Source organism: Osmerus eperlanus, chromosome 27 (assembly GCF_963692335.1).
Source record: "Osmerus eperlanus chromosome 27, fOsmEpe2.1, whole genome shotgun sequence".
Taxonomy (NCBI): domain Eukaryota; kingdom Metazoa; phylum Chordata; class Actinopteri; order Osmeriformes; family Osmeridae; genus Osmerus; species Osmerus eperlanus.
The window spans coordinates 6,275,982-6,299,974 of NC_085044.1; the positions used below are offsets into that span (position 1 = coordinate 6,275,982).

Genomic DNA, 23,993 nt, shown 5'->3' on the forward strand with positions numbered 1-23,993 from the left:
TGGGGAAGGAGAGAGAGATACTGGGGAGGACTGGGGAAGGAGAGAGAGATACTGGGGAGGACTGGGGAAGGAGAGAGAGATACTGGGGAGGACTGGGGAAGGAGAGAGAGAGACTGGGAGGGTAGGGAGAGGGGTTGGGGGAAGGCAGGGGGCAGGGGAAGGAGAGAGAGATACTGGGGAGGACTGGGGAAGGAGAGAGAGATACTGGGGAGGACTGGGGAAGGAGAGAGAGAGACTGGGAGGGTAGGGAGAGGGGCTGGGGGAAGGCAGGGGGCAGGGGAAGGAGAGAGAGAGACTGGGAGGGTAGGGAGAAACCGTTTTTTGTCCAGGTAAAACACTGTAACTGCAAAAGAATTTAACTGTTAGGCTGCAACACTGCACTTTCTACTGTATCCTCAATATTGCATATTGCAACTTTAATAAACTTCTCTTTAATGAATAAGTCATTATATGATACACTGTGTGTGTGTCTGTGTGTATTTGAATGTTTGACTGTGTGTGTGTGTGTCAGAGTATGTTTGCGTGTGTGCATGTGTGTGTGTGTGTGTGTGTATTTTACCATACAGCCTGCTTATATCACAAGCAGGTCTTTTGTGAGGGTGTTACGCACAATAACATATATTAATACAACCCAAGCGGCGTCTCGTGTCTGATGGTATTATCACAGAGGCTGAGCACGAGACCGCGCTATCCACTCCAGCAGCAGCCGTGTGCCTCTTTAAGATGCCCTCCCCGGACCCCTGCGCGCTGCCCAATCAACCCCTTCCTCAAGTCACCTGATTCATACTGCCATTTTACACATCATTTTTACTGAAAAAAAAAGAATAATCGCCAACCCTAACACAAAAAGGAGAAGAAAAAAATTATAAAATTGAATGCCTTTACATAAAGCGTTGGGAGCCTCGCGAGTGATGGGCAGGGACCAGGGGGAGTCAATGCAAAAAATATCCATCCGAGAGCGAGGAAGCTTAATCAATAAGGGAGGATTATAATGTGCAGTTTTGTAGCATAACGTCTGGAAAATTGTATTCTGTAACTGCTCAAGCGAATGCCGCATCATAATTACCCTGCTAGGACCGTTAACTGATCATTTGTTCAGCGCAGTCAAAGGATTTTATCCTCTAACGTGTTCTTGCTCTTACCGGCATCTCTCCCCTCTACACGGATACCTTGAAGCATCGCGACCTCTTCACGGAGCATTCAAGGCCAAATTTGGTGGAAATTTTGGTAGGCTAATTTATTGAATGTAACCGTATTAATTATTTGGTCGCCGTATGAATTCTGTTATCGGGTTAGTGTCAGCGTACGTTTTTGTTTTTCGGGCAGCCAGTGCGTTTCGAGGGCAGTCTCTCTGTCATTAAAGACATTTGATTCGTGATCCCCCGATTCCTACCTCTGGAATATGTCGGGACAGACCATCACGGACCGGATCGCCGCGGCTCAGCACAGCATGAGCGGCTCAGCTGTAAGCAAAGCCGTCTGCAAGGCCACGACGCATGAGGTCAGCGGACCGAAGAAGAAGCACCTTGACTGTAGGTGGTCACCCTTATCACACATTTACCAACACCAGCATCGTAACACCGCAAGGCCGTCTGAAGGCCCGCATTTGGGGGGTTGTTCCGTATGCAGCTTTAACTGTCCGTCGCTTTCACACTGGCCCATTTTTTTTCCACCGACATTATCCTGGTGTGGAACAGGAGAATAGGAGTGATTGCGCATTGAGCCTAGCCTGCTACAGCCCGGGGCAGTGAGCTGTGGAGAAGGGAACCATCATGACTGAATGCCAGGCAGGGACACACAGGTCAATAGCCTTCACACTGCGACTGGTCATTACTGATGCAGCTAATATGCCCCTGTGCATCCTACACATGTGTAGGCCTATAATATAATATAACCATCCTACCGTAGACCACCCTGCTATAGACCATCATCCTACAGACCATCCTGTAAATCTGCTATTGATCTAGATCGTCTGCTGTCTTGTCAATTCAAGTCAATTATATTTCTATAGCACATTTAAGAAAAAACTAGTTTTGCCAAATTGCTGTACATCAGCTTTATCACAAGGACACATACACAGGGACTTAACATTGCTGTACATTTGCCGTTTTATAGGCTATATGGAGAATAAGTGGGTCTTACGATATCATTTAAAAACCTCAATAGTGGTAGAGGATCTTTTATGGAGTGGAAGACTATTCCAGAGCTGTGGGGCTGCAACTGAGAAGGCACAAGCACCCTTTTAAACAGGATTTGGCAACAGTTAAAAGCCAATGATTTGAAGGCCTATGGGTCCTCATACACTAATTGGGTACCAAGTCATGCAATTCATTGAAAACAAATAACATTAAACTGAATTCTATATTGAACTGGAACCCAGTGAAGAGAGGCCAATACAGAACCCCGTCTCTCGTCTTGGTTCCAGTCAGGAGCTGTAGTCTTCCTGTAGACCATCCTGTAGTCTTCCTGTAGACCATCCTCCTATAGGCCATCATATGGTCCTGCTATAGACTATCCTGTAGTCCTGCTATAGACCATCCTCCTATAGGCCATCCTGTAATCCTGCTATAGACCATCTTGTAGTCCTGCTATAGACCATCCTCCTATAGGCCATCATATGGTCCTGCTATAGACCATCGTCCTATAGGCCATCCGGTAGTCCTGCTATAGACCATCCTCCTATAGACTGTAGTCCTGCAATAGACCATCCTCCTATAGACTGTAGTCCTGCTGTAGTTATAGACACCCCTGTGGTTCTGCTGTAGTTATAGACCCCCTGTGGTTCTGCTGTAGTTATAGACCCCCCTCTGGTTCTGCTGTAGTTATAGACACCCCTGTGGTTCTGCTGTAGTTATAAACCACCCTGTGGTTCTGCTGTAGTTATAGACCCCCCTCTGGTTCTGCTGTAGTTATAGACCCCCCTGTGGTTCTGCTGTAGTTATAGACCACCCTGTGGTTCTGCTGTAGTTATAGACCACACTGTGGTTCTGCTGTAGTTATAGACCCCCCTCTGGTTCTTCTGTAGTTATAGACCCCCCTGTGGTTCTGCTGTAGTTATAGACCCCCCTCTGGTTCTGCTGTAGTTATAAACCACCCTGTGGTTCTGCTCTAGTTATAAACCACCCTGTGGTTCTGCTGTAGTTATAAACCACCCGGTGGTTCTGCTGTAGTTATAGACCCCCCTCTGGTTCTGCTGTAGTTATAAACCACCCTGTGGTTCTGCTGTAGTTATAGACCACCCTGTGGTTCTGCTGTAGTCACAGACCACCCTGTGGTTCTGCTGTAGTCACAGACCACCCTGTGGTCCTGCTGTATTGTAGCTCTGTGGGAGCATGGCTAGACGAGGAGGCTGCTATCTGTCAGATAGGATTTCAACGCTGGTCTAAATACTGGCAATTAGATTTGATTCAACCCTGCACACAATCAATAGCAACCCAGCCAATCAATAAAGCAAAGTTAGTTATACAGTTAGTCTGTCTGACTGCCTTGCAAAACTGTCTGTCTGCCTGTCTGTGTGAATGTCTGTCTGCCTGTCAATCTCCCCTGTCTGTCTGTCTGCCTGTCTGCCTGTCTGCCTGTCTGCCTGTCTGCCTGTCTATCTCCATGTGTGTGTATGCATTGCTTGCTTTCTTGCATGTCTGTCTGTCTGCTTATCTTCTTGCCTGCCTGCCCGCCTGCCAGGTCTGTCTGATGACTGACTGACTGACTGACTGACTTTCTGTCTGTCTGTCTGTCTGTCTGTCTGTCTGTCTGTGTCTGTCTGCCAGATCAGTCTGACTGATGACTGACTGACTGACTGACTGACTGACTGACTGTCTGTCTGTCTGTCTGTCTGTCTGTCTGTCTGCCTGTCTGCCATGATGAAGCTGTGTTCTTCCTGCCCCCAGACCTGGTCCACTGCACCAACGAGTTGAGCGTGGGTGTGCCCCTCCTGGCCGACGCACTGCTGGAGAGGACCGCCAGCAACAGCTGGGTGGTGGTGTTCAAGGCCCTCATCACCACACACCACCTCATGATGTACGGCAACGAGGTAGGACACACACACACACACACACTCTCACACACACATACTATATACACACTATATGCAGCCCCTTGACCCCCTCTCTCCTGCTCCAGAGGGTCATGCAGTACCTGGCGTCCAAAAACAACCTCTTCAACCTCAGCAGCTTCCTGGACAAGGCAGCCCTCCAAGGTACACACCGCTCATACGATAAAGAAAAATGCATAAAGAGTAACTAAACATCAATCCTGGAGAAATCTTTGCAAAAGAGTTGTTTTTTAGTATTTGGGGGTAAATCTCGACTGAATTTTGTGAGTGCCTTTCCGAGGCACTGACAAATCACAGGGAGGGTTTGTGTATGATAATTGCCTAAGTGTATAAGGAATCCCACCATGGCCTCTCTCTCTCTCTCCTCATCTCTCTTTCTCTGTCTCACTCTCTCCTTCTCTGTTTTACCCGCTCTCTTTCTGTTTGTGTCACATTATCTCTGTCTCTCTCTCTGCCTCTCTCTTTTTCTCTCTCTCCACAGGGTATGACATGTCTACGTTCATACGGCGGTATAGCCGCTACCTAAATGAGAAGGCAATGACCTACAGACTGGTGGCTGTAGACTTCACCAAGATGAAGAGAGGGTAGGACGCACACACACACACATACACACACACACAGCAGGTTCCCTCAAGGTTGCAAGCCTGGTTATAAATGTGTACAACGCATGTGTGTGTTTGTGCGTGTGTGTCCTACCCCTGTGTGTGTGTCCTACCCCTACCCTGTCTCCGATCATTGACAGGGTTGACGGAGTGATGCGTACCATGACAACAGAGAAACTGATCAAGACTCTCCCCATCATCCAGAACCAGCTGGACGCTCTTCTGGACTTCCAGGTACACCAGGCATCCTGGAGTAGTGTAGTAGTACACCAGGGGTGCAGGAGTAGTGTAGTAGTACACCAGGGGTGCAGGAGTAGTGTAGTAGTACACCAGGGGTGCAGGAGTAGTGTAGTAGTACACCAGGGGTGCAGGAGTAGTGTAGTAGTACACCAGGGGTGCAGGAGTAGTGTAGTAGTACACCAGGGGTGCAGGAGTAGTGTAGTAGTACACCAGGGGTGCAGGAGTAGTGTAGTTGTACCAGACTGGTGCTGGTGTTGTAGGAATATTAATGGCAGGATTAGTAATAGTGGTAAAAGTAGTTTTAGCAACAATAGTATCAAAACTAGTTATAATAATAATAGTAGCATTAGTAATAGTAATGGTAGCATTAGTAATAGTAATGATAGCAACATTCCCTCCTCTATTTCTGAAGGCTAACTCCAATGAACTGACAAACGGCGTGATAAACACAGCGTTTATGCTGCTATTTAAAGACTCCATCCGACTATTTGCTGCGTACAATGAGGGCGTCATCAACATGCTAGGTAAGTGTGTACGCCGTCACAACACAACCTGTAACACCATCACTCTGTGTGGGGCTGTGGGCCATGTGATTGTTACTTATGATCTTGCTTGTTCCTCCCTGTTTTACTTTTCCCCTCATTTTCCTCCTCCTTCTTCCTCCTCTTTATTTTTCTTCTCTTCTTACTCCCCTTCCTCCTCCTCTTCTCACCCCTTCCTGTCTCCTCCCTCCTCCTTCTCTTCCTCCAACTCCCACTCCTCCACCCGTTTCTCCTCCTCTCTTCTCCTTTCCCTTTCTTACCGATATTCCTGTTCCTCATTTTCCCCCTCCTGCTCCTCCTCTTTTTTTCTGCTCCTCCTCCTCCTCTTCTTCTTCCTCCTCCTCCTCTTCCTGCCACAGAGAAGTATTTTGACATGAAGAAGCAGCAGTGTAAAGAGGCCCTGGACATCTATAAGACCTTCCTCAGCAGGATGACCAAGCTATCAGAGTTCCTCAAAGTTGCAGAGGTAACAGCTGTACCACAGGCAGCAACAAGTGGCTCCTAGCCTCTCTTTTCTTCGAGTCTCTTCTCTCCTCTTCTGTCTCCTGTTATCTCCTCTCCTGTCCTCTCTTCTCCTCTCTGTTCCTGTGCGGGCTGGGCTGGGGCGGGATCTAATCCTGAGGTAATGATTTACGGCTGAGTTTATCCTATCGGGGTGATGTCCCCTGCACTGTGTGCTTCCTGTTCAGATGCCTGCATTGCATGTGATGATTAAATATATTAGTCTCTTTGACTCTATATCTATTCTCCAATCTTTCTCTGTCATTCCCCTCTTTCCCACGTTTTCTCCAATGAACACTATTCCCCAGTAACTGTTCCCCTCCTGACTACTAAACAGGCCCCTAGTATGCATACTAAACCCTAGACACAGGCTCCTAGAATGCATACTAAACCCGTGATAAAGCCCCCTACTTTGCATACTAAAGCCTATACAGACCCCGAGTCTGCAAACTTAAGGCCCTGATAATGGATGGTAGCATGGATTTGGTATGCATACTAAGGCCTAGATACAGGATGGTAGGATGGCTATAGTACGCATACCACGGTCTAGATACAGGCCTCAGGGTGGTTACTAGGCCTGTATGTAGCCTTGGTCCTACCAGCTTGGTCTTGCTGGGGGTGTTAAGAGACAGGGTCAGCTTAGTCAGAGGGCTACAGGTCCATTTACCACTGTCTGACAGTGTCTGTCACTTTTGACCTTCTGTTCAGTCTACATGACCTGTGTTCTTCTGGATGTCTGTGCTCCATCACACACCGGCACATCAGCGCAATGCCCTCATTCCATAACGGTCTCCAGATGAGTGTGTGTGTTTTTGAGTGTGTGTGTGTGTGTGGTTTGTCCATGTGTATATAGCTGTGTGGTTGTGTGTATATACAATAGCTGTGTGTGTGTATTTGTATGTGTGTTTATGGCTGTGTGTATGTGTGTGTACGTGTAGCGTATGTAGTGTATATGTGTGTATATAGCTGAGTGTACGTGTAGTGTGTGTAGAGTGTGTGTGTATATATAGCTGTGCGTAGTGTGTGTATGTATAGCTGTGTGTAGTGTGTATGTGTATAGCTGTGTGTAGTGTGTGTGTAGTGTGTGTGTGTGTATACCTGTGTGTATGTGAGCTTGCACCCACTGCTTCTACGTTCAGTTGTTTTGTTTCCAGTCACTGCATGGATTAATGGATGATTTCGTTTGATTCTTCTTTCTACCTCCTCCTTCCCTCCTCCTCCACCTCCTCTTTTCCTCTTCTACCTCCCCTACTCCACCTCCTCTCATCCTCCTCTTCTCCTCCTCCACCTCCTCCTCCTCTCCTCCTCTTTCTCTTCTCCTCCTCCTCCCCTCCTCCACTTTTATCCATTCTTCCTCCTCCACCGCTCCTCCTCCTCCACTACCACTTCTCCTTCACATTCTCCTCCCCTCGTCCCCCACATCCTCCTCTCCTCCTACTTTTGCCTTCCTCCTTCCCCCCTCCTTCCTTTTCTTCCTTCACCTCCTCTTTCTCATACATCTCCTCCTCCTGTCTTATACTGTGTTCATTTGTTGTTGTTTGTTTTGTTTTATTTTTGCCTCCCTCCCCCTTGATACCCCCATATCCTCCTTTCAACCCCTACCTCCCCCTCCCCTCACAACTGTCACCTCCTCACCTTACCTACTGTACCTCATCACCCCTACTCCTCCTCTCACCACCTTCCCTCCCCCCAACACACAACCTCCCTTTACTCACCCCCAGCTTCTCCCTTCCCTTTATCCCCCCGTCTCCTCCCCTCCCTTTGCCACCCCAACTCCCTCTCCTCTCCTCACCCCCCACCCACACCTCCTCCCTTCCCTTCATCACCCCACCTCCTCTCATCTCCCCCACCTCTTCCCACTCCACCCTTTACCACCCCTAGCAGCACTCCTCCACTCCCTCCACCCGCCCCTCGTTCCTTCACCTCCCTCCCCCCACTTCCTCCTCTCCCCTCACCCCGCCCTCCTCCCGTCATCCCCCTCACCCCCACCTCCTCCCCCGTGTGTGTGACACAGCGAGTTGGGATTGATCAGGGTGAAGGCCCCGATCTCAAACAGGTCAGTGGACATCTCATCTCAGTCTCAATCAATCCCATAATGCTCTTCTCGAAACGCTCCCGTTCCCTACTCACCCAACAGACCTCCTCCTCTCCTTCCCTAAGTCCTTACAGCCAAGTTACATCCCAGATACAGACACTGCCAACTCCAGATATAGACTTTGTTATACTGTTAGATTTCAGATATAGACATTGTTACACTGTTCTAGCCCAGATATAGACACTGTTACACTGGTACATTCCAGATATAGACACTGTTACACTGGTACATTCCAAATATAGACATTGTTACAGGTCAGATATAGACACTATTACACTGTTGCTGTTCAGATATAGAAAAAGTTACACTGTAACAGTCCAGATATAGGCACGGTTATACAGTTAAATTTCAGATTACACGGTTTCAGTCCAGATATAGACACAATTTTCCTCAAATGTTTTGTTTTGGAGATTGCGTTTAGATGTGGTCAATTATATTGCAGCTTTTCATGGAACTAAATCATGATGGCTAAGACATATAATCTCTCATTGATGGCACTCAGACTCCAGTTAATAGGTTCAAACATATACAGGCCACGCCTCTCTGAATAGGTTAGCCTATTAGAGACCAGCTGTATGGATACGCCGGCCAATCACATGTCCTCCTCCCCCTTGAGCAGCTGTGGGTAGAGCAGTGAATGGTTGCAGCTCTCAGGGTTGTACCCAATCATAACCCAGGGCTGAGTGGGCCTGAGACTTCATAAGCACCTGTCCACCACCGCAGTCTGGAAATGAAGGAACGGTTGTTCCTGTTTGTTGTGCTTATGAAGACCTCACCGATCCCTGTCCAAGCTACATGGTAACCATAGTAACCACACCTTTCCTGGGTTTGTCTGTCTTTGCTTTACACTTCTAGTACATTCTAGATTTCTCTGAAGAAGAATGATCCAGCCTTGTTATTTCGTATCTGCTTTTTTTTTTTTTTACCACAAAATACGTATATAAAAGGTTTTCTTTTTTGCAAGTTGTTGCGTGTTCAGATTATGTTTTAAAACTGAAAGGCAAAGTCCGGTATGAAACTCTATTGTCACATGATCGGTCACATGATCACCCTCACAGACGTTTCAGCCGGGTTTCCCCTCTCAGTGAGTTAACCTGCTGGCCTCCCACAATGCACCGCCATGTCAGACAACCAGTCAGACCTCCGGTTCAATAATCTCTATTCTGACGGATTTTAATATTAAAGATGGAATCCATAGGTTAACTCAACTCTTACAGGTGAGGTGTGTGTGGAGCATGTATGCCTTCCAGTGCATGAGCCTCCAGTACTTCCTGTGTGTCCAGTGTGGCAAAACCTTTCCCCAGTTGAGGGAGGTGGTACTGCTCTGGGCAGCAGGACAGGAAGTGTCTGCATGCTCCAGGAAGTGTCTGCATGATCCAGGAAGTGACTGCATGTCTGTCTGTCAACACAACTGGTCCAAGCTGATGACCAGATAGACACGTTACGCTCAATTTGTGAAAACAAATGTTCAATTTTGCTGCTCTGTGTGTGGTGTGTGTTCAAGGGGGGAATGTGTGTGTTGGAAGTGTGTGTGTGTGGAGTGTGTTCAAGGGAGAATGTGTATATCTGAGAGTGTGTGTTTGCCAATGATTGCGTGTATGCTAGAAAGTGTGTGTTTGCCCAATGATTGCGTGTATGCTAAAAAGTGTGTGTGTGTTTCAGTGAGTGAGTGAGTGAGTGAGTGAGTGAGTGAGTGAAAAAGTGTACTATTCCAATCTGGTTCCGCTGTCCCCCCACCCCCACCCCCCTGCCCCCCGTCCTCCTCCCCTCCCGTCCCCCAGGCCCCTAGCAGTCTTCTGGAAGCTCTGGAGCAGCACCTGGCCTCTCTGGAGGGGAGGAAGAGCAAGGACCTCCCTGCAACCAGGTACACACACGTACACACGTACATACACACTGTGGTATCATGAGAGGCTAGACCACGATGCGGGGTGTAGGGCAGTGCATAAAAACCGGACAGAGCAGGCTAAACTGGGTTCAAACAAAAGTAACTGGTTTATTTACCAAAAACAGGTCAGGAAGCAAAACAAAAAGTTCCATCAAACACAAAAACGTTGCTCCGCGCCTTGGATCCTACCAAGTATCAAACACTCAGAAGTCTGGCACCGACCTCTGCTTATGCCAGGTACGCTCTCTCCCTCTTGGTCTCTGTATCGAGCCTTTTGTCCTCTCTCCCTCCCCCGCCTGTGCTCCTGCCTCAATCAGAGGACTGAGGCATTTGCAGCTGTCGGCGTGGTGCATTCTGGGAGGTGTAGTTCTTGCGTCAGCCATCTTGTGGCATGGTAGCCATTCGCAGAGGGAAACGTACCGCCCCTCTACAACACGTCCTCTCGTGATGCCACAACACACACGCACACACACACATGAATACACACACATACACATGCACACACACACAGGCAGCATGTGTACATGCTCTTGGTTAGGGGGAGTGGGTTATGGGTGTGTGTGTGTTAGGGGTATGTGAGTTAGGGGTGTGTGTTAGGGTGTGTATTAGGGGTGTGTGTGTGTTAGGGGTGTGTGTTAGGGTGTGTATTAGGGGTGTGTGTGTGTTAGGGTGTGTATTAGGGGTGTATGTTTGGGTGTGTATTAGGGGTGTGTGTTAGGGTGTGTATTAGGGGTGTGTGTTAGGGTGTGTATTAGGGGTGTGTGTTAGGGTGTGTATTATGGGTGTGTGTTAGGGTGTGTATAAGGGGTGTGTGTGTTAGGGTGTGTATTAGGGGTGTGTATAAGGGGTGTGTGTGTTAGGGTGTGTATTAGGGGTGTGTGTGTGTTAGGGGTGTGTGTTAGGGTGTGTATTAGGTGTGTGTGTGTGTTAGGGTGTGTATTAGGGGTGTATGTTTGGGTGTGTATTAGGGGTGTGTGTTAGGGTGTGTATTAGGGGTGTGTGTTAGGGTGTGTATAAGGGGTGTGTGTGTTAGGGTGTGTATTAGGGGTGTGTGTTAGGGTGTGTATAAGGGGTGTGTGTGTTAGGGTGTGTATTAGGGGTGTGTGTTAGGGTGTGTATTAGGGGTGTGTGTTAGGGTGTGTATTAGGGGTGTGTGTTAGGGTGTGTATTAGGGGTGTGTGTTAGGGTGTGTATTAGGGGGGTGTGTTAGGGTGTGTATTAGGGGTGTGTGTTAGGGTGTGTATTAGGGGTGTGTGTGTGTTAGGGTGTGTATTAGGGGTGTATGTTTGGGTGTGTATTAGGGGTGTGTGTTAGGGTGTGTATTAGGGGTGTGTGTTAGGGTGTGTATTAGGGGTGTGTGTTAGGGTGTGTATTATGGGTGTGTGTTAGGGTGTGTATAAGGGGTGTGTGTGTTAGGGTGTGTATTAGGGGTGTGTGTTAGGGTGTGTATTAGGGGTGTGTGTTAGGGTGTGTATTAGGGGGGTGTGTTAGGGTGTGTATTAGGGGTGTGTGTTAGGGTGTGTATTAGGGGTGTGTGTTAGGGTGTGTATAAGGGGTGTGTGTTAGGGTGTGTATTAGGGGTGTGTATTAGGGGTGTGTGTTAGGGTGTGTATAAGGGGTGTGTGTGTTAGGGTGTGTATTAGGGGTGTGTATTAGGGGTGTGTGTTAGGGTGTGTATAAGGGGTGTGTGTGTTAGGGTGTGTATTAGGGGTGTGTGTTAGGGGTGTGTGTTAGGGTGTGTATTAGGGGTGTGTGTTAGGATGTGTATAAGGGGTGTGTGTGTGTTAGGGTGTGTATTAGGGGTGTGTTTTAGGGTGTGTATTAGGGGTGTGTGTGTTTGTACATTTTGTGGTGTGCTCCACAGAGCCAGCGTGCTCACCAGCCCTGTGGGTGCAGCTCAATCCGGAAGCATCTCTCTTAGTCGCCTGGATGACAAGACAGACGACAGCAGGCTGACTCAGCACAAGGTCAGACACACACACACACGCACTCACACACACACATGCTCACACATGCACACACACACACACTCCTTTGAGCTGTTCTTAATTGTGTCTGCTGTTCACCCTCTCTTGGTGGGGATGTAGGAGGAGGGGCCTAAGATGAGTGACAGCCAGGCCGTGTCGCCCGGCACCCAGTCCGTGGGAGGGGCTGCTGACCTGTACTCCACCTCACCTGGTGCACCTGCCCCCAGCCAGTAAGACTGATCTGTTATCATACATCTACCTGCCCCCAGCCAGTAAGACTGATCTGTTATCATACATCTACCTGCCCCCAGCCAGTAAGACTGATCTGTTATCATACATCTACCTGCCCCCAGCCAGTAAGACTGATCTGTTATCATACATCTACCTGCCCCCAGCCAGTAAGACTGATCTGTTATCATAGATCTACCTGCCACCAGCCAGTAAGACTGATCTGTTATCATACATCTACCTGCCCCCAACCAGTAAGACTGATCTGTTATCATAGATCTACCTGCCACCAGCCAGTAAGACTGATCTGTTATCATAGATCAGGGGTGTAAAACTAATTTTCACCGAGGGCCAGTTGGTGCTTTGACTGGGGGTGCAGTGAACATTTCTGGGGGGTATCATGATTACAGAAAGGGATCGTATTATTTTTTATATTGATACAATTTTTGAAACTGCTTATCGATCCGAGTGTTAATCAGGCGCGGAGACAGACGTTGTAAACATTCAGGGATTAGTCCAAACCTAGGACGTATTCTGGGTTTGATGTGATGCTAGATATGGACTTCCACAGTTAATGCAAGAGCGCACAGCGCAAAATAGCTTTTTGAGCTTTATGTAAAAATAAACATTGCCGTTTTCCAATTAGTAAAACCTTGTCTAGTGAAGGTGATATCTTTATCATTTCTGGCTCCAAATTGTCGTCAGGGGAAGCAGAAACATGCATCTAGCTTGGCTGAGTACTCTATCCAAGTTCGAGAGCGATACCAACTTGGGTTGAATGCCCGAGGACCTTGGCTGAAAATGCGCATGGGGTACGTTTGGAGAACCGGCTGCATTGGAGTGCTGTCATTCAAACCATGCTCGCCTTCACCCACAGTTAAACTTGGAACTTTGCGATAAACACTGATGTGTATCTACACTGCTTTCTAGAGGCGCGATGTCGTCACTTTGCCTACCGTTTATGGTCAATACACGCTGTAAAGCAGCGTAGACTTATTTCAATACACCATTTAAGCCCCCACAATTTGACACGTGTCATAGTTCTACCTGCCCCCAGCCAGTAAGACTGATATGTTATTATTCTGTACCTGGTCCTAGTCAGTGAGACTGATCCATGATCAAATATATTTTTATGAAGAACAGACTTATCTTCAGACTTTTCTCAGTGCCCGTCTTTGTGTGCGGATGCCTTTGTGTGTGTGTGTGTGTGTGTGTGTGTGCACGTGTGTGTGTTTGTTTGTGCAGTGAGTTGTTCACTCTGCAGGCCAGCTTCCCTCCAGCCATCCAGACCACGCCCACTGTGCCAAACACCAATCACTACGCCTGGGGAGGCGGCCTGCTGAAGCAAGCCCCGCCGCCTCACATACACAACCCTGCACAGCTGCATTCTGGGAAGATGTTGCCTAGCGACCTAGACTCCTCCCTTGCCAACCTGGTCGGCAGTGAGTCTCTCAATCTCTCTATTTCTTGCTCTTTCATTGTTTCAGTCTCTCTGGATCCATCTTTTTCCTTTATATCTTTAAATAGTTGATTCCCTTTCTAGAGGTGGTAAAGTAGTTAACCTTTACTCTTGAACCTAACCCTTGACCCCTGACCCATGCTAATAGTTCCCTTGACTCTGTTTCAGACCTGCAGTTTGGAGGAACACCAGCCAAGAAGTGAGTAGTGCTGCTCTGGCCTCTTCGGCTCAACCTGTTAACTCATCAAACAGATTAACCAGTAGTGTCTGTGTGCGCATGTGTGTGTATGTTTCCAGGCCAGAGCTGCAGTGGAACCAGCTGGTTGAGAAGAAGCCGTCAGGAGGCTGGCAGTCTAAGACCATGGTCACCAGCAGCAACTGGACCCACGCCACACACCCCATGGCACCCCAGCCGATGCCTGTCCCTCAGATGGTACACACACACACACACACACACACACACACACACACATACATGCACACACACATTCCCACACACATACACACGGACACACCCAGACATACACGCGCACACACATACATACATGCACACGCACACGCACAAGTACATGCATAGATGCACGCGCGCGCGCGCACGCACACACACTCGATAAAAAATTCTTGCCATTTCTTTGGGGTTTTCTTTGGAGTGACTAACTCTTTCTCTACTCTATCCAACGCTCCAGAATGGAATGATCTACACAGGCTATGTAAGTCTCCACTCTCCCCTCCTTTCTTTTCTTCCCCATTCCTATCTTTGCTTCTCTTTGCTTCCCCTCTCTTGCTCTCATCTCTTCTCCCCTCCCCTCTGCTCTGCACCTAAAGCCTCACCTCTCCCCTCCCTCCCTCTCTTCTCTTACATCTTTGCTGTTGTGTTTCCCAGGCTCCTGCTCCTATGGCGTTTCCCATGACGACCCCTCAAGTGCCTGTTTATGGGATGGTAAGGTCTTGCCTGAGTCTTCATTGGAGATGCAAACCGAGATGATCATTTTGACATCATTTTCACCAACATTTCTCTCACCCCACCCCCACCCCACCCTCGCAACCTTGTCACCCCAACCCCACCCAGCTCCCCCCCCAGATGGGACCAATGGGGGCGGTTCCCATGATGGCCCCTCAGCCTGTGATGTACAACCAGCCGGTCCTGCGGCCTAGCAACCCGTTTGGCCCCATGCCAGGAGCCCAGGTAACACACCCCTGGCACGCACACCTGGTACGAACAAACACACCTGCTACATGCACCTGGTACACATTCACCTGGTACAACACACAGCTAACTAGCTAACCCACACAACTAACTACATCACCTTAACCCACACAGTTAACTTAACTACCTTACCTCAACCGACACAGATAAATACCCAACCCTAACTTCCTAACCCACACAGCTAATTCTTTTTTTCTTCTGTAAAGATGCACTTTATGTAGGGGCAGAAGTGTCACCATGGCAACACAGAGAGGAAACACCCATCGAGATCCAAACCCCGCAAAGGAGAAAGAAGAAGGAATGGATGATTAGGAGTAGGAAAGGAGGAGGAAGGAAGGGATAAGGAGGAGGAGGAAGGGAAGATTGGAGAGGGTAGAAAGGGGGTGTGGCAGGAGAACGGAAGACAAAAACAGAGACCCGTCACATGACCTCTCCTGGCTCACCGCCTCTGCTCCATGCTGTTGTCATGGCTGAATCCTCACACACACACACACACACAAACATATACTCTGTATTTACTGTTCTGAGTGGGTTATGTAACGTGAAGTGAATGACTGATTCCACAATGACGCCAGTGGGAAGTTTGGAACTGGTTCAGCCCTTCACCATCCAGACCCGGCCATCATAGCCCCGTCCCCATACAACAGGCCACTCCCTCCACCACATGCCCCTCCACTACATAATAGACCACTCCCTCCGCCCAAAGGCCCCTCCCCTACAACTAGACCTCGCAGACCCAGCCCTCTCCATGCCCCGCCCCCAAACCAAGCTCTATCTACCATAAATCTCTGATAATTTGCACGCACTTTAATCTATGTGAACTTGCCAAGGGTGTACATACAGTACTGTTGAACCATTAGCATCCGGATCTAACCATTTGAGTCTTTGTTATATGTGTTTGATTCCATTCAGTTTCTGTGTATACATCGTTCTGTGTGCTGGTTAGCCAGTGTAGCTCTGTACTATCAGAGACCTGTGCAAGTGCTATGAATGTAGGATGGTACGGTACCCTCATTATTTCAGAACACACACACACACTCCCTTTGTGCTGGTTTCTGTTCCGCCTGCTTCATATCACAGTTGTATGTGAAGTATCGATGATGTTGCCATAAGAACAGTTTTGACCACTCAGAGAGAGAAGCTGTTCTAATACCTTTTCCCATAAAGCTCCTTGATAGTCTTTACCCATAATGGTCCTGGACAGTCTTTACCAGTCTTTACCCATAATGCTCCTGCGCAGTCTTTACCCATAATGCTCCTGGACAGTCTTTACCAGTCTTTACCCATAATGCTCCTGCGCAGTCTTTACCCATAATGCTCCTGGACAGTCTTTACCAGTCTTTACCCATAATGCTCCTGGACAGTCTTTACCAGTCTTTACCCATAATGCTCCTGGACAGTCTTTACCCATAATGCTCCTGGACAGTCTTTACCAGTCTTTACCCATAATGCTCCTGGAGAGACTTTACCCATAATGCTTCTGGACAGTCTTTGCCAGTATTTACCCATAATGCTCCTGGACAGTCTTTACCCATAATGCTTCTGGACAGTCTTTACCAGTCTTTACCCATAATGCTCCTGGAGAGACTTTACCCATAATGCTTCTGGACAGTCTTTGCCCAGATTGCTCCTGGCCAGACATTAACAGACTTTACCCATAATACTCTTGGCCAGTCTTTACCCATAATGCTCCTGTTTAGAAATTACCAGTCTTTCCCCATTATGCTATTGGCCAGTCTTTACCCATAATTCTCCTGGCCAGTCTTTACCCATAATTGGTCCAGATGCATCCTTCTCTGGGATTGACCCAGAATGATTGAGTGGCAGACAGACAGGAAGGGAAATTGACAGACAGGATGGGAGACAGACAGACAGGTAGGCAGACCACAGACACAGTATTTATAGCACAAATCTTGGAGGAAGGGGTGGGTCTCTGGCACAAGTATTGAACCACAGCTGGGATGTACAGAAGAGGGGTTGCTGGGAAGTAATTGTTTTCTATTGATTGTGTTGTATATGTACTGTATGTTCTGTATGTACATGTATGTATGTATATATGTAAATGTATTTGCGTGTGTGTGTGTCTGTGTGTATACATGCCTTCCCATCGAGATAACAGGGTGATGTTCCTTCATGAGGCATCCAGGCCTTCGTGTGCTGCCGTGGCCGGTGGCATGTTCTTAGCGTAACTAGTCTTGTGTTCTACATGTGTGCTGGAGGGTGAAAGGACCTTTTATCAGTCTTCGGGAGCCCCCTGTCCTGTCCCTGTCCCCGCCCCCTGCCTCCCCTGACCGAGCCCCCATCTCTGTCCCCGCCCCCTGCCTTCCCTGACCGAGCCCCCATCCCTGTCTCTGCCCCCTGCCTTCCCTGACCGAGCCCCCATCCCTGTCCCCGCCCCCTGCCTCCCCTGACTGAGCCCCCATCTCTGTCCCTGCCTCCCCTGACCAATTCCCCATCTCTGGGCCCGCCCCCTGCCTCCCCTGACCGAGCCCCCATCTCTGTCCCTGCCCCCTGCCTCCCCTGACCGAGACCCCATCCTTGTCCCCGCCCCCTGCCTTCCCTGACCGAGCCCCCATCTCTGTCCCCGCCCCCTGCCTTCCCTGAACGAGCCCCCATCTCTGTCCCCGCCCCCTGCCTTCCCTGACCGAGCCCCCATCCCTGTCCCTGGAGCTCTTCTAACCAGATACCATTTTGTAGATTTTATGCGTGTTCTATTTCCTGTCTCCTCTGTGTCATGGCAACATCCCTTCCTGTCAGCTGCTTGACAGGTCGACTTGGGACGGGTCCATTTCCTGTCCTCTGTATATAGATGTGTTCTCTGTACCTGGAAGCCCATTGGACGACATTCATGGGACGTTTTATTGCTGTCTGTGATTGGGTGATTGTGTTTGATCTATGACGGGTCAGTGTGTGTATCGTGTCCACCTGGAGGGAGGGGGGGTCAGTGTGTGTATTGTGTCCACCTGGAGGGGGGTCAGCATCTCTTCTACCGAGAGTGTCTTCACCAGACAGTGGACGCTCGCTCCACGATCTTAGCAGGAACATTTTTGCACCAAAGTCAACGATGCGCAGCTTCCTCCTTCGTCGCTTGGCCAGGAGGACTTTTGAGTTCAGTGACGACGTCTCTTTTGCATGATTAAATGTTGTCTTTTGATTGGCCTGTGTGCCCGGTACAGCATGACCATACTGTGAACTCCTACCGGCGTGTTTGGAAACGTGTAGGACTGTTCTCCCTGGGGAGAGGATCCTCTTTGACATGAACAAGCATGGACGTTCATCCCTGTGTTTCACCTGGACAGAGTGCTGATGAGGGGGTCTGGATGATCAGCCGACCGGCAGCCTATGGGTGGTCAGGCTGGTTCCCATGGCACCCCCTGGAGGTCAGGGTTGTTACTGTGGCACCCCCTCCACAACAGGGTGGTTACCATGACACCCCCTCCAGGTCAGGGTGGTGATTGGTTACCATGACACCCTCTTTGAAACAAGATAGACCCAATGCTAGCTATAACCCAGCTAGATAGACTTCTCAGTCATGTAACTTATTGTGATGCTGTTGTCTTCAGTATGTGTTGAATGCTCTTTCTTTGAATGCTCTGCTACTGTTCATCCGTGTCTGAGTTTAGACCCTGTTCTAACAGATTTATTAATGTTCACTGTGAATAACTCTCTACTCCTCATTCCTGACTCTTTCTCACCCCTCCTGACTGCCTACTCACCCCTTCTGACTCCCCCCTCCAGTCTCCCCCCACTCACTCCTCCCAATTCCCCCTCCTGACCCCCCTCACACCTCAGACTCTCTCTCAACTCCCCCCTCCTGACACCACCCGCCCCCCTTCTGACCCGCTTCTCCCGACTCCCCACTTCTGACTCTCCACTCAACCCTGCTGGCTACTGCGAGGTGTCAACCTTGGTATTACCATGGTAACCTTGGTGTCATGGTAACTCCTGTGTCATGGTAACCTTGGAGTCGTGGTAGCCCTGGTGTCATGGTAACCCTGGAGTCATGGTAACCCCTTGTCATGGTAACCCCGTGTCATGGTAACCCTGGAGTCATGGTAACCCTGGTGTCATGGTAACCCTGGTGTCATGGTAACCCTGGAGTCGTGGTAACCCTGGAGTCGTGGTAACCATGGTGACAGCAGCAGGCCCGGTGCTGCTCACCTGGACCCAGTGCAGTCCAGCAGGCCCCTTCTGACATTTTGTACATTAAACAGGAAGATGCATTATACTGTGTCAACAATGGGTTTGCTTTGTTATCAAAGATAGATTTTTTATTTGAAATGCAGAGGTTGATGTTTTTGGAAGAAAATGAAATAAAATGTCATCTGTTGCTCAGGTTCTGTTGTTCTCTGGGGGCCATATTTATTGTAGCCTAAGGTTAAACTTTGGTGTCCCTATTTATTAAGGTAATCCTTAGTTACTGGAACAGCTTCCTGTTTGAGGGTGCAGAGAAGCCATCAGGATTGAATTGTGTCACAGTCCAATTTATTTCAGCAGTTTCACACCATTAATGATACAAACTTAACATAATGTCACGTAAGGACCATACTGTCAGGCAGTATTTACTCTTAACTAATATATATCAACCATCACATAACAACCAACACATAGCAACCACACAAGCAGAGGTATGCAGAGGTATGCAACAGTGCCCAGCCAATCACAGAAGCTGGGTAAGGTCAGTTGACTGATCCCCACCAATCCACTTGACTGTCCTAGCTGGCGTCTCATTGGATAGCACAGGCTCCACCAGGCAGGTAGTCCTGGACATAGGTGGCTACAGCCTTGGAGAGGTAAGTCATGCTCCCAAAGCGGCCACTGGGGGCGCTGTCATACAGCAGTCTGCAGATGCCATTGGACTGGTCCCTCTCCAAGAGAGACTCCTCTGCTCCTAGGTCCTTCTTCTCAGTGTGTGTTTGTGTTGCAGGGCGATGGGGAATGGGGGTGGGGGTAATAATTGCTTCAATAAGAAGTTTCCAGTTGATAAAATCATAAAATGTGATATGATCACCCTTCCTACCTGGTCCTGGTAGAACATGTCACTTGCCATGTAGACAATCTTCTCCACGTGGATGATGCTGCCGATGGTCTCCACCTCCAGCTCTGCCAGCAGGGTCAGAACCAAGATGGCCTCCACCAAGAGCTGCCGGTACTCCGGCTGAGGGACCCGGTTCAGAACCGTCTCCACGTGGACCGCAAACTTGATCTCCCCCGGGGTCATCTACGGGTCACCGAGGAAGAGGAGAGGGAGAAAGAAGGAGAAGATGAAGAGGGGAACAGGGAGGGGAGGAGATGAGGAGGGTGTTGAGGCAGTAGGAGAAGACAAGGAGAAGAGTGGGTCAAGATTAAAAAAAGAAGTGAAGGTTAGAAGAGACACAACCCTGACCTCCAAGTAAAAGTTTATTGTCAAATGCACATAACAGTTATTTGCAATGAAATGCTTTTTAGGCTTCCGCAACTATAGGAACACGTGTAGTAGAACACGATGTTGATCATGGGTTAAGGAGATGTTGTGGCCTACCTCACTTGTGGTGGAGGAGGACAGAACCCATCCTTCAATGGACAGACCATGACACTAAAGAAGAAAACCACTATTACTGGAGCTATGGACTATAGAGCTATAGATTTTAACTATAATACCTATAGAACCTATAATAATGCTGAAAGATCAATGAATAAATACAAAATATGGTATGAGGTATAGTCATCGTAGGGTTTAAAATGATTAGACCAACTACATCTATATATCCCTATATAACCCCTATACCCCTATATCTGTATCTAGACAATCTGTACCTACATCTAGAAGACCTATATCTATGTCTATACCACCTATATCTAGACCACCTCATCTCGGCCACTTCATCTTAACCACCTACATCTACTATATATCTGGACCCCTTATATCTACACCAACTATATCTAGGCCACCTATATTTGGAGCTTGTACCTTCTGCAGAATCTTCCAGACCTTCTGGTAGAAGCCCACAGGAACCCTGTTGATGGCCCCGTCAAGACGCCTCCTCCTCAGCCACTGGCCCTGCCGGCCGTCCTTCACCGGTTTAACAGCCGGGCCCTGGAACGACTCAATGGAGGGCTGTCTGTAGCGCTGAGGAGCACATACACACACATCCCACACACATACACACACAAACACACTAAACACTTACCCTAAAAGACAAACAAACAAAACCTGCATTGTCTGATATGGGATGGGGTACTCACCCCTGACTCGATGTGTTCTATGTCCAGAGAGTGCACGGATAAGGACTGGAAGAGGAGAACAGGTGAGTGTTAGGGTGGAGTGGATCCAGGGCTAAGGAGAGTAGATTCAGGGTTACGGTGAGAGTGGATTCAGGGTTAGGGTGAGAGTGACGATGGAATCAGGGTAAGGGTGAGTACATCAGGGTAAGGGTAAAATCAGGGTAAGGGTTGATTCAGGGTTAGGGTGAGGGTGGATTCAGAGTAAGGGTGAGTGGATTCAAGCAGGACTAGCCTAATGTCCAAACCAACTACCATCTTTCAGTAGTGTGTATGTGTGTCCTACCAGGCGTATGTCACTGCTGTGCTTGCTAGAGCTTGTCCTGTCGGCTGGTCTCTCTGTCTTGGAGGCCTCAGACTCTTGAATGGCCACTGAGTTTGCACCAGTAGAACGTACTAGAAAACACAGAGCCAGTCAACTATAGACAAGCACATGGTGGTGTCTGTGGTGGTGATCATGGTGTCTGTTGTGGTGATCATGGAGTGTGTATTGGTGATCATGGAGTGTGTATTGGTGATCATGGAGTGTGTATTGGTGATCATGGAGTGTGTATTGGTGATCATGGAGTGTGTATTGGTGATCATGGAGTGTGTATTGGTGATCATGGAGTGTGTATTGGTGATCATGGAGTGTGTATTGGTGATCATGGAGTGTGTATTGGTGATCATGGAGTGTGTATTGGTGATCATGGAGTGTGTATTGGTGATCATGGAGTGTGTATTGGTGATCATGGAGTGTGTATTGGTGATCATGGAGTGTGTATTGGTGATCATGGAGTGTGTATTGGTGATCATGGAGTGTGTATTGGTGATCATGGAGTGTGTACCGCTCTTCTGGACTCCAAACTCCTTCCCAGAGAGGATGAGCTGCAGCAGGTTCTTCAGCTCTGAGGGACTCATGTTCATCAGGCTCTCTGTTGCCTCCTCACCTGCAGCACAGACACACAGACATGTACACACATACACACACACACACACACACACATACACGTCAGTAAGAAACAAATATGTGCACATGTAACCTGGACCAAAATCCTGGTTAACAAATAAATATTGTATATCGTTTGATAGAGATAATAAATTGATAGAAATGTGTAGTTGTGTTACTTATAACTAAACTAGATAAATGCAAAAGAATAGAAGGTCATGGCCAGTTGGCCAATGAGAATAAAATAGGAAGTCCCGCCTCTGCTGACTCAGCAGATGCAGGAAAAACAGAAGAGAAGAGACGAGTGCAAATCGAGGAGAAGAGCAGTGCAATTCAATGAACGTGCGAATGCAAGACCTTGTATTTCTCACGCATTTCAACAATTTCTCACGCTGAGAAGTAAGGGATAACTTTTCCCGCTATATACAATGAATGGACAAGGCGCAGGCATACTGAGAGGATAGTTATACAGAGTTAAAGGCCAATCAGAAAACAGCACCAGCCCCCGGACTGACCCATCCCCAGGTACTGACCTGGGCAGGTCAGTAGTTGGGTCAGTACTTGAGCATGTGAACAGGTGGGTACCTGAGCAGTTGAGAGACTGGGCCAGCTCGGTAGCCATGACCTGGATGATGAGTCCTATCCGGAGACGGAACATCTCAGAGAACAGGCCTGGCTGGGTCCGGATGATCATGGCCAGGAACACCATGATCTCCTGCCAACACACACAGGTGTGGAGGGTGAGGGTGTGGAGGGTGAGGGTGTGGAGGGTGAGGGTGTGGAGGGTGTGGAGGGTGAGGGTGTGGAGGGTGAGGGTGTGGAGGGTGAGGGTGTGGAGGGTGTGGAGGGTGAGGGTGTGGAGGGTGAGGGTGTGGAGGGTGAGGGTGTGGAGGGTGAGGGTGTGGAGGGTGAGGGTGTGGAGGGTGAGGGTGTGGAGGATGTGGAGAGTGAGGGTGTGGAGGGTGAGGGTGTGGAGGGTGTGGGTGTGGAGGGTGTGGGTGTGGAGGGTGAGGGTGTGGAGGGTGAGGGTGTGGAGGGTGAGGGTGTGGAGGGTGAGGGTGTGGAGGATGTGGAGAGTGAGGGTTTGGTGTCTACCTTGGGGAGCAAGGTGAGGAAGGTGAGGGTGTGGAGGGTGAGGGTGTGGAGGATGTGGAGAGTGAGGGTTTGGTGTCTACCTTGGGGAGCAAGGTGAGGAAGGTGAGGGTGTGAAGGGTGAGGGTGCGTCCGTCGTCTACCTGGGTGAGCACAGCGATGGTGAGGTTGTTCTCGCTGGCCGTGTCAATCAGCTTGGCCAGCTGGTCCGGAGGTATGGGGCTGAAACCAACACAGGAGGACACTGAGTGTGGATGTATGTGTGTGTGTGTGTGAGTATAAATGTGTGTGTGTGTGTGTGTGTGTGAGAGAGCTAGTAGGACTCACGCTGAGATGGTCTTCTCTCGTGGTTCTGGAGGTAGACCCACGGTCAGGTGCTTCTGGTGAGCCAGCAGGTCAGAACAGGCCTGGCATGACAACAACAATAAATAAAAATACATTTACATCTAAAGATGGTCAATGCATAATGTGTGTGTGTGAGCGAGTGAGTGTGTGTGAGTGTGTGCGCGTGTGACTGTGTGTGTGTGTGCGCGCATTTGTGTGTGTGTGTGTGTGTGTACCTCGTCCAGCTCCTCCACCTTCATGCGCAGCATCCCAGACATCATGCGTATGAGGCCCCAGTGCTTCAGCGCTCCCGCCTGGCTGTACAGCTGACTCAGCAGATGCCTCACTGTGGAGCCCTTACCATGCAGCCTGGTGTCCCAGCCCATACCCCTGATAAACACACACACCACGCACACAGACACCATACACGCGCACACGCACCATACACACACATCACGCACACACCATACACACGCCGTACATACCAACTAGGTGAGGTGCGAGCCATCTGGATTGGTGCATGTATGTGTGTGTGGTGTATGTGTATGTGTGTGTATTCATGTGTTGTGTGTGTGTGTGTGTGTGTAGACGCGTGTGTGTGTGTAGACGTG

The 23,993-nt window shown here is 49.0% G+C and overlaps 2 protein-coding genes across 3 annotated transcripts in view; one reads left to right on the forward strand and one right to left on the reverse strand.

The window, feature by feature from the left end:
- The window catches only part of LOC134013930 (phosphorylase b kinase regulatory subunit alpha, skeletal muscle isoform-like), a 46,506-nt gene that overhangs the window by 11,645 nt on the left and 10,868 nt on the right, over positions 1 to 23,993 (reverse strand). Inside the window, exons 22-32 of the mRNA XM_062453708.1 lie at positions 23,619 to 23,772; positions 23,386 to 23,465; positions 23,202 to 23,280; positions 22,552 to 22,681; positions 21,866 to 21,967; positions 21,325 to 21,434; positions 21,003 to 21,047; positions 20,728 to 20,886; positions 20,299 to 20,352; positions 19,798 to 19,998; positions 19,281 to 19,678 (exon numbers count right to left, since the gene is read on the reverse strand). Of these exons, the coding sequence (XP_062309692.1) occupies positions 19,505 to 19,678; positions 19,798 to 19,998; positions 20,299 to 20,352; positions 20,728 to 20,886; positions 21,003 to 21,047; positions 21,325 to 21,434; positions 21,866 to 21,967; positions 22,552 to 22,681; positions 23,202 to 23,280; positions 23,386 to 23,465; positions 23,619 to 23,772 (1,288 nt within the window). The 3' untranslated portion in view covers positions 19,281 to 19,504. The remainder of the gene's footprint in view (positions 1 to 19,280; positions 19,679 to 19,797; positions 19,999 to 20,298; positions 20,353 to 20,727; positions 20,887 to 21,002; positions 21,048 to 21,324; positions 21,435 to 21,865; positions 21,968 to 22,551; positions 22,682 to 23,201; positions 23,281 to 23,385; positions 23,466 to 23,618; positions 23,773 to 23,993) is intronic.
- LOC134013933 (phosphatidylinositol-binding clathrin assembly protein-like) lies at positions 800 to 19,113 on the forward strand. Of its 2 annotated transcripts, none has more exons than XM_062453711.1 (17): positions 800 to 1,532; positions 3,888 to 4,030; positions 4,120 to 4,195; positions 4,533 to 4,635; positions 4,794 to 4,887; positions 5,306 to 5,417; positions 5,795 to 5,901; positions 9,813 to 9,895; positions 11,781 to 11,883; positions 12,004 to 12,113; positions 13,357 to 13,553; positions 13,739 to 13,769; positions 13,868 to 14,003; positions 14,257 to 14,280; positions 14,454 to 14,510; positions 14,640 to 14,783; positions 14,984 to 19,113. In XM_062453711.1, the coding sequence occupies exons 1-17, from the start codon at positions 1,403 to 1,405 to the stop codon at positions 14,996 to 14,998; spliced, it is 1,665 nt and encodes a 554-aa protein (XP_062309695.1). In that variant the 5' UTR covers positions 800 to 1,402; the 3' UTR covers positions 14,999 to 19,113. The 2 variants fall into 2 exon arrangements, with proteins under 2 accessions (XP_062309695.1, XP_062309696.1); XM_062453712.1 differs by having other exon boundaries at positions 14,640 to 14,756.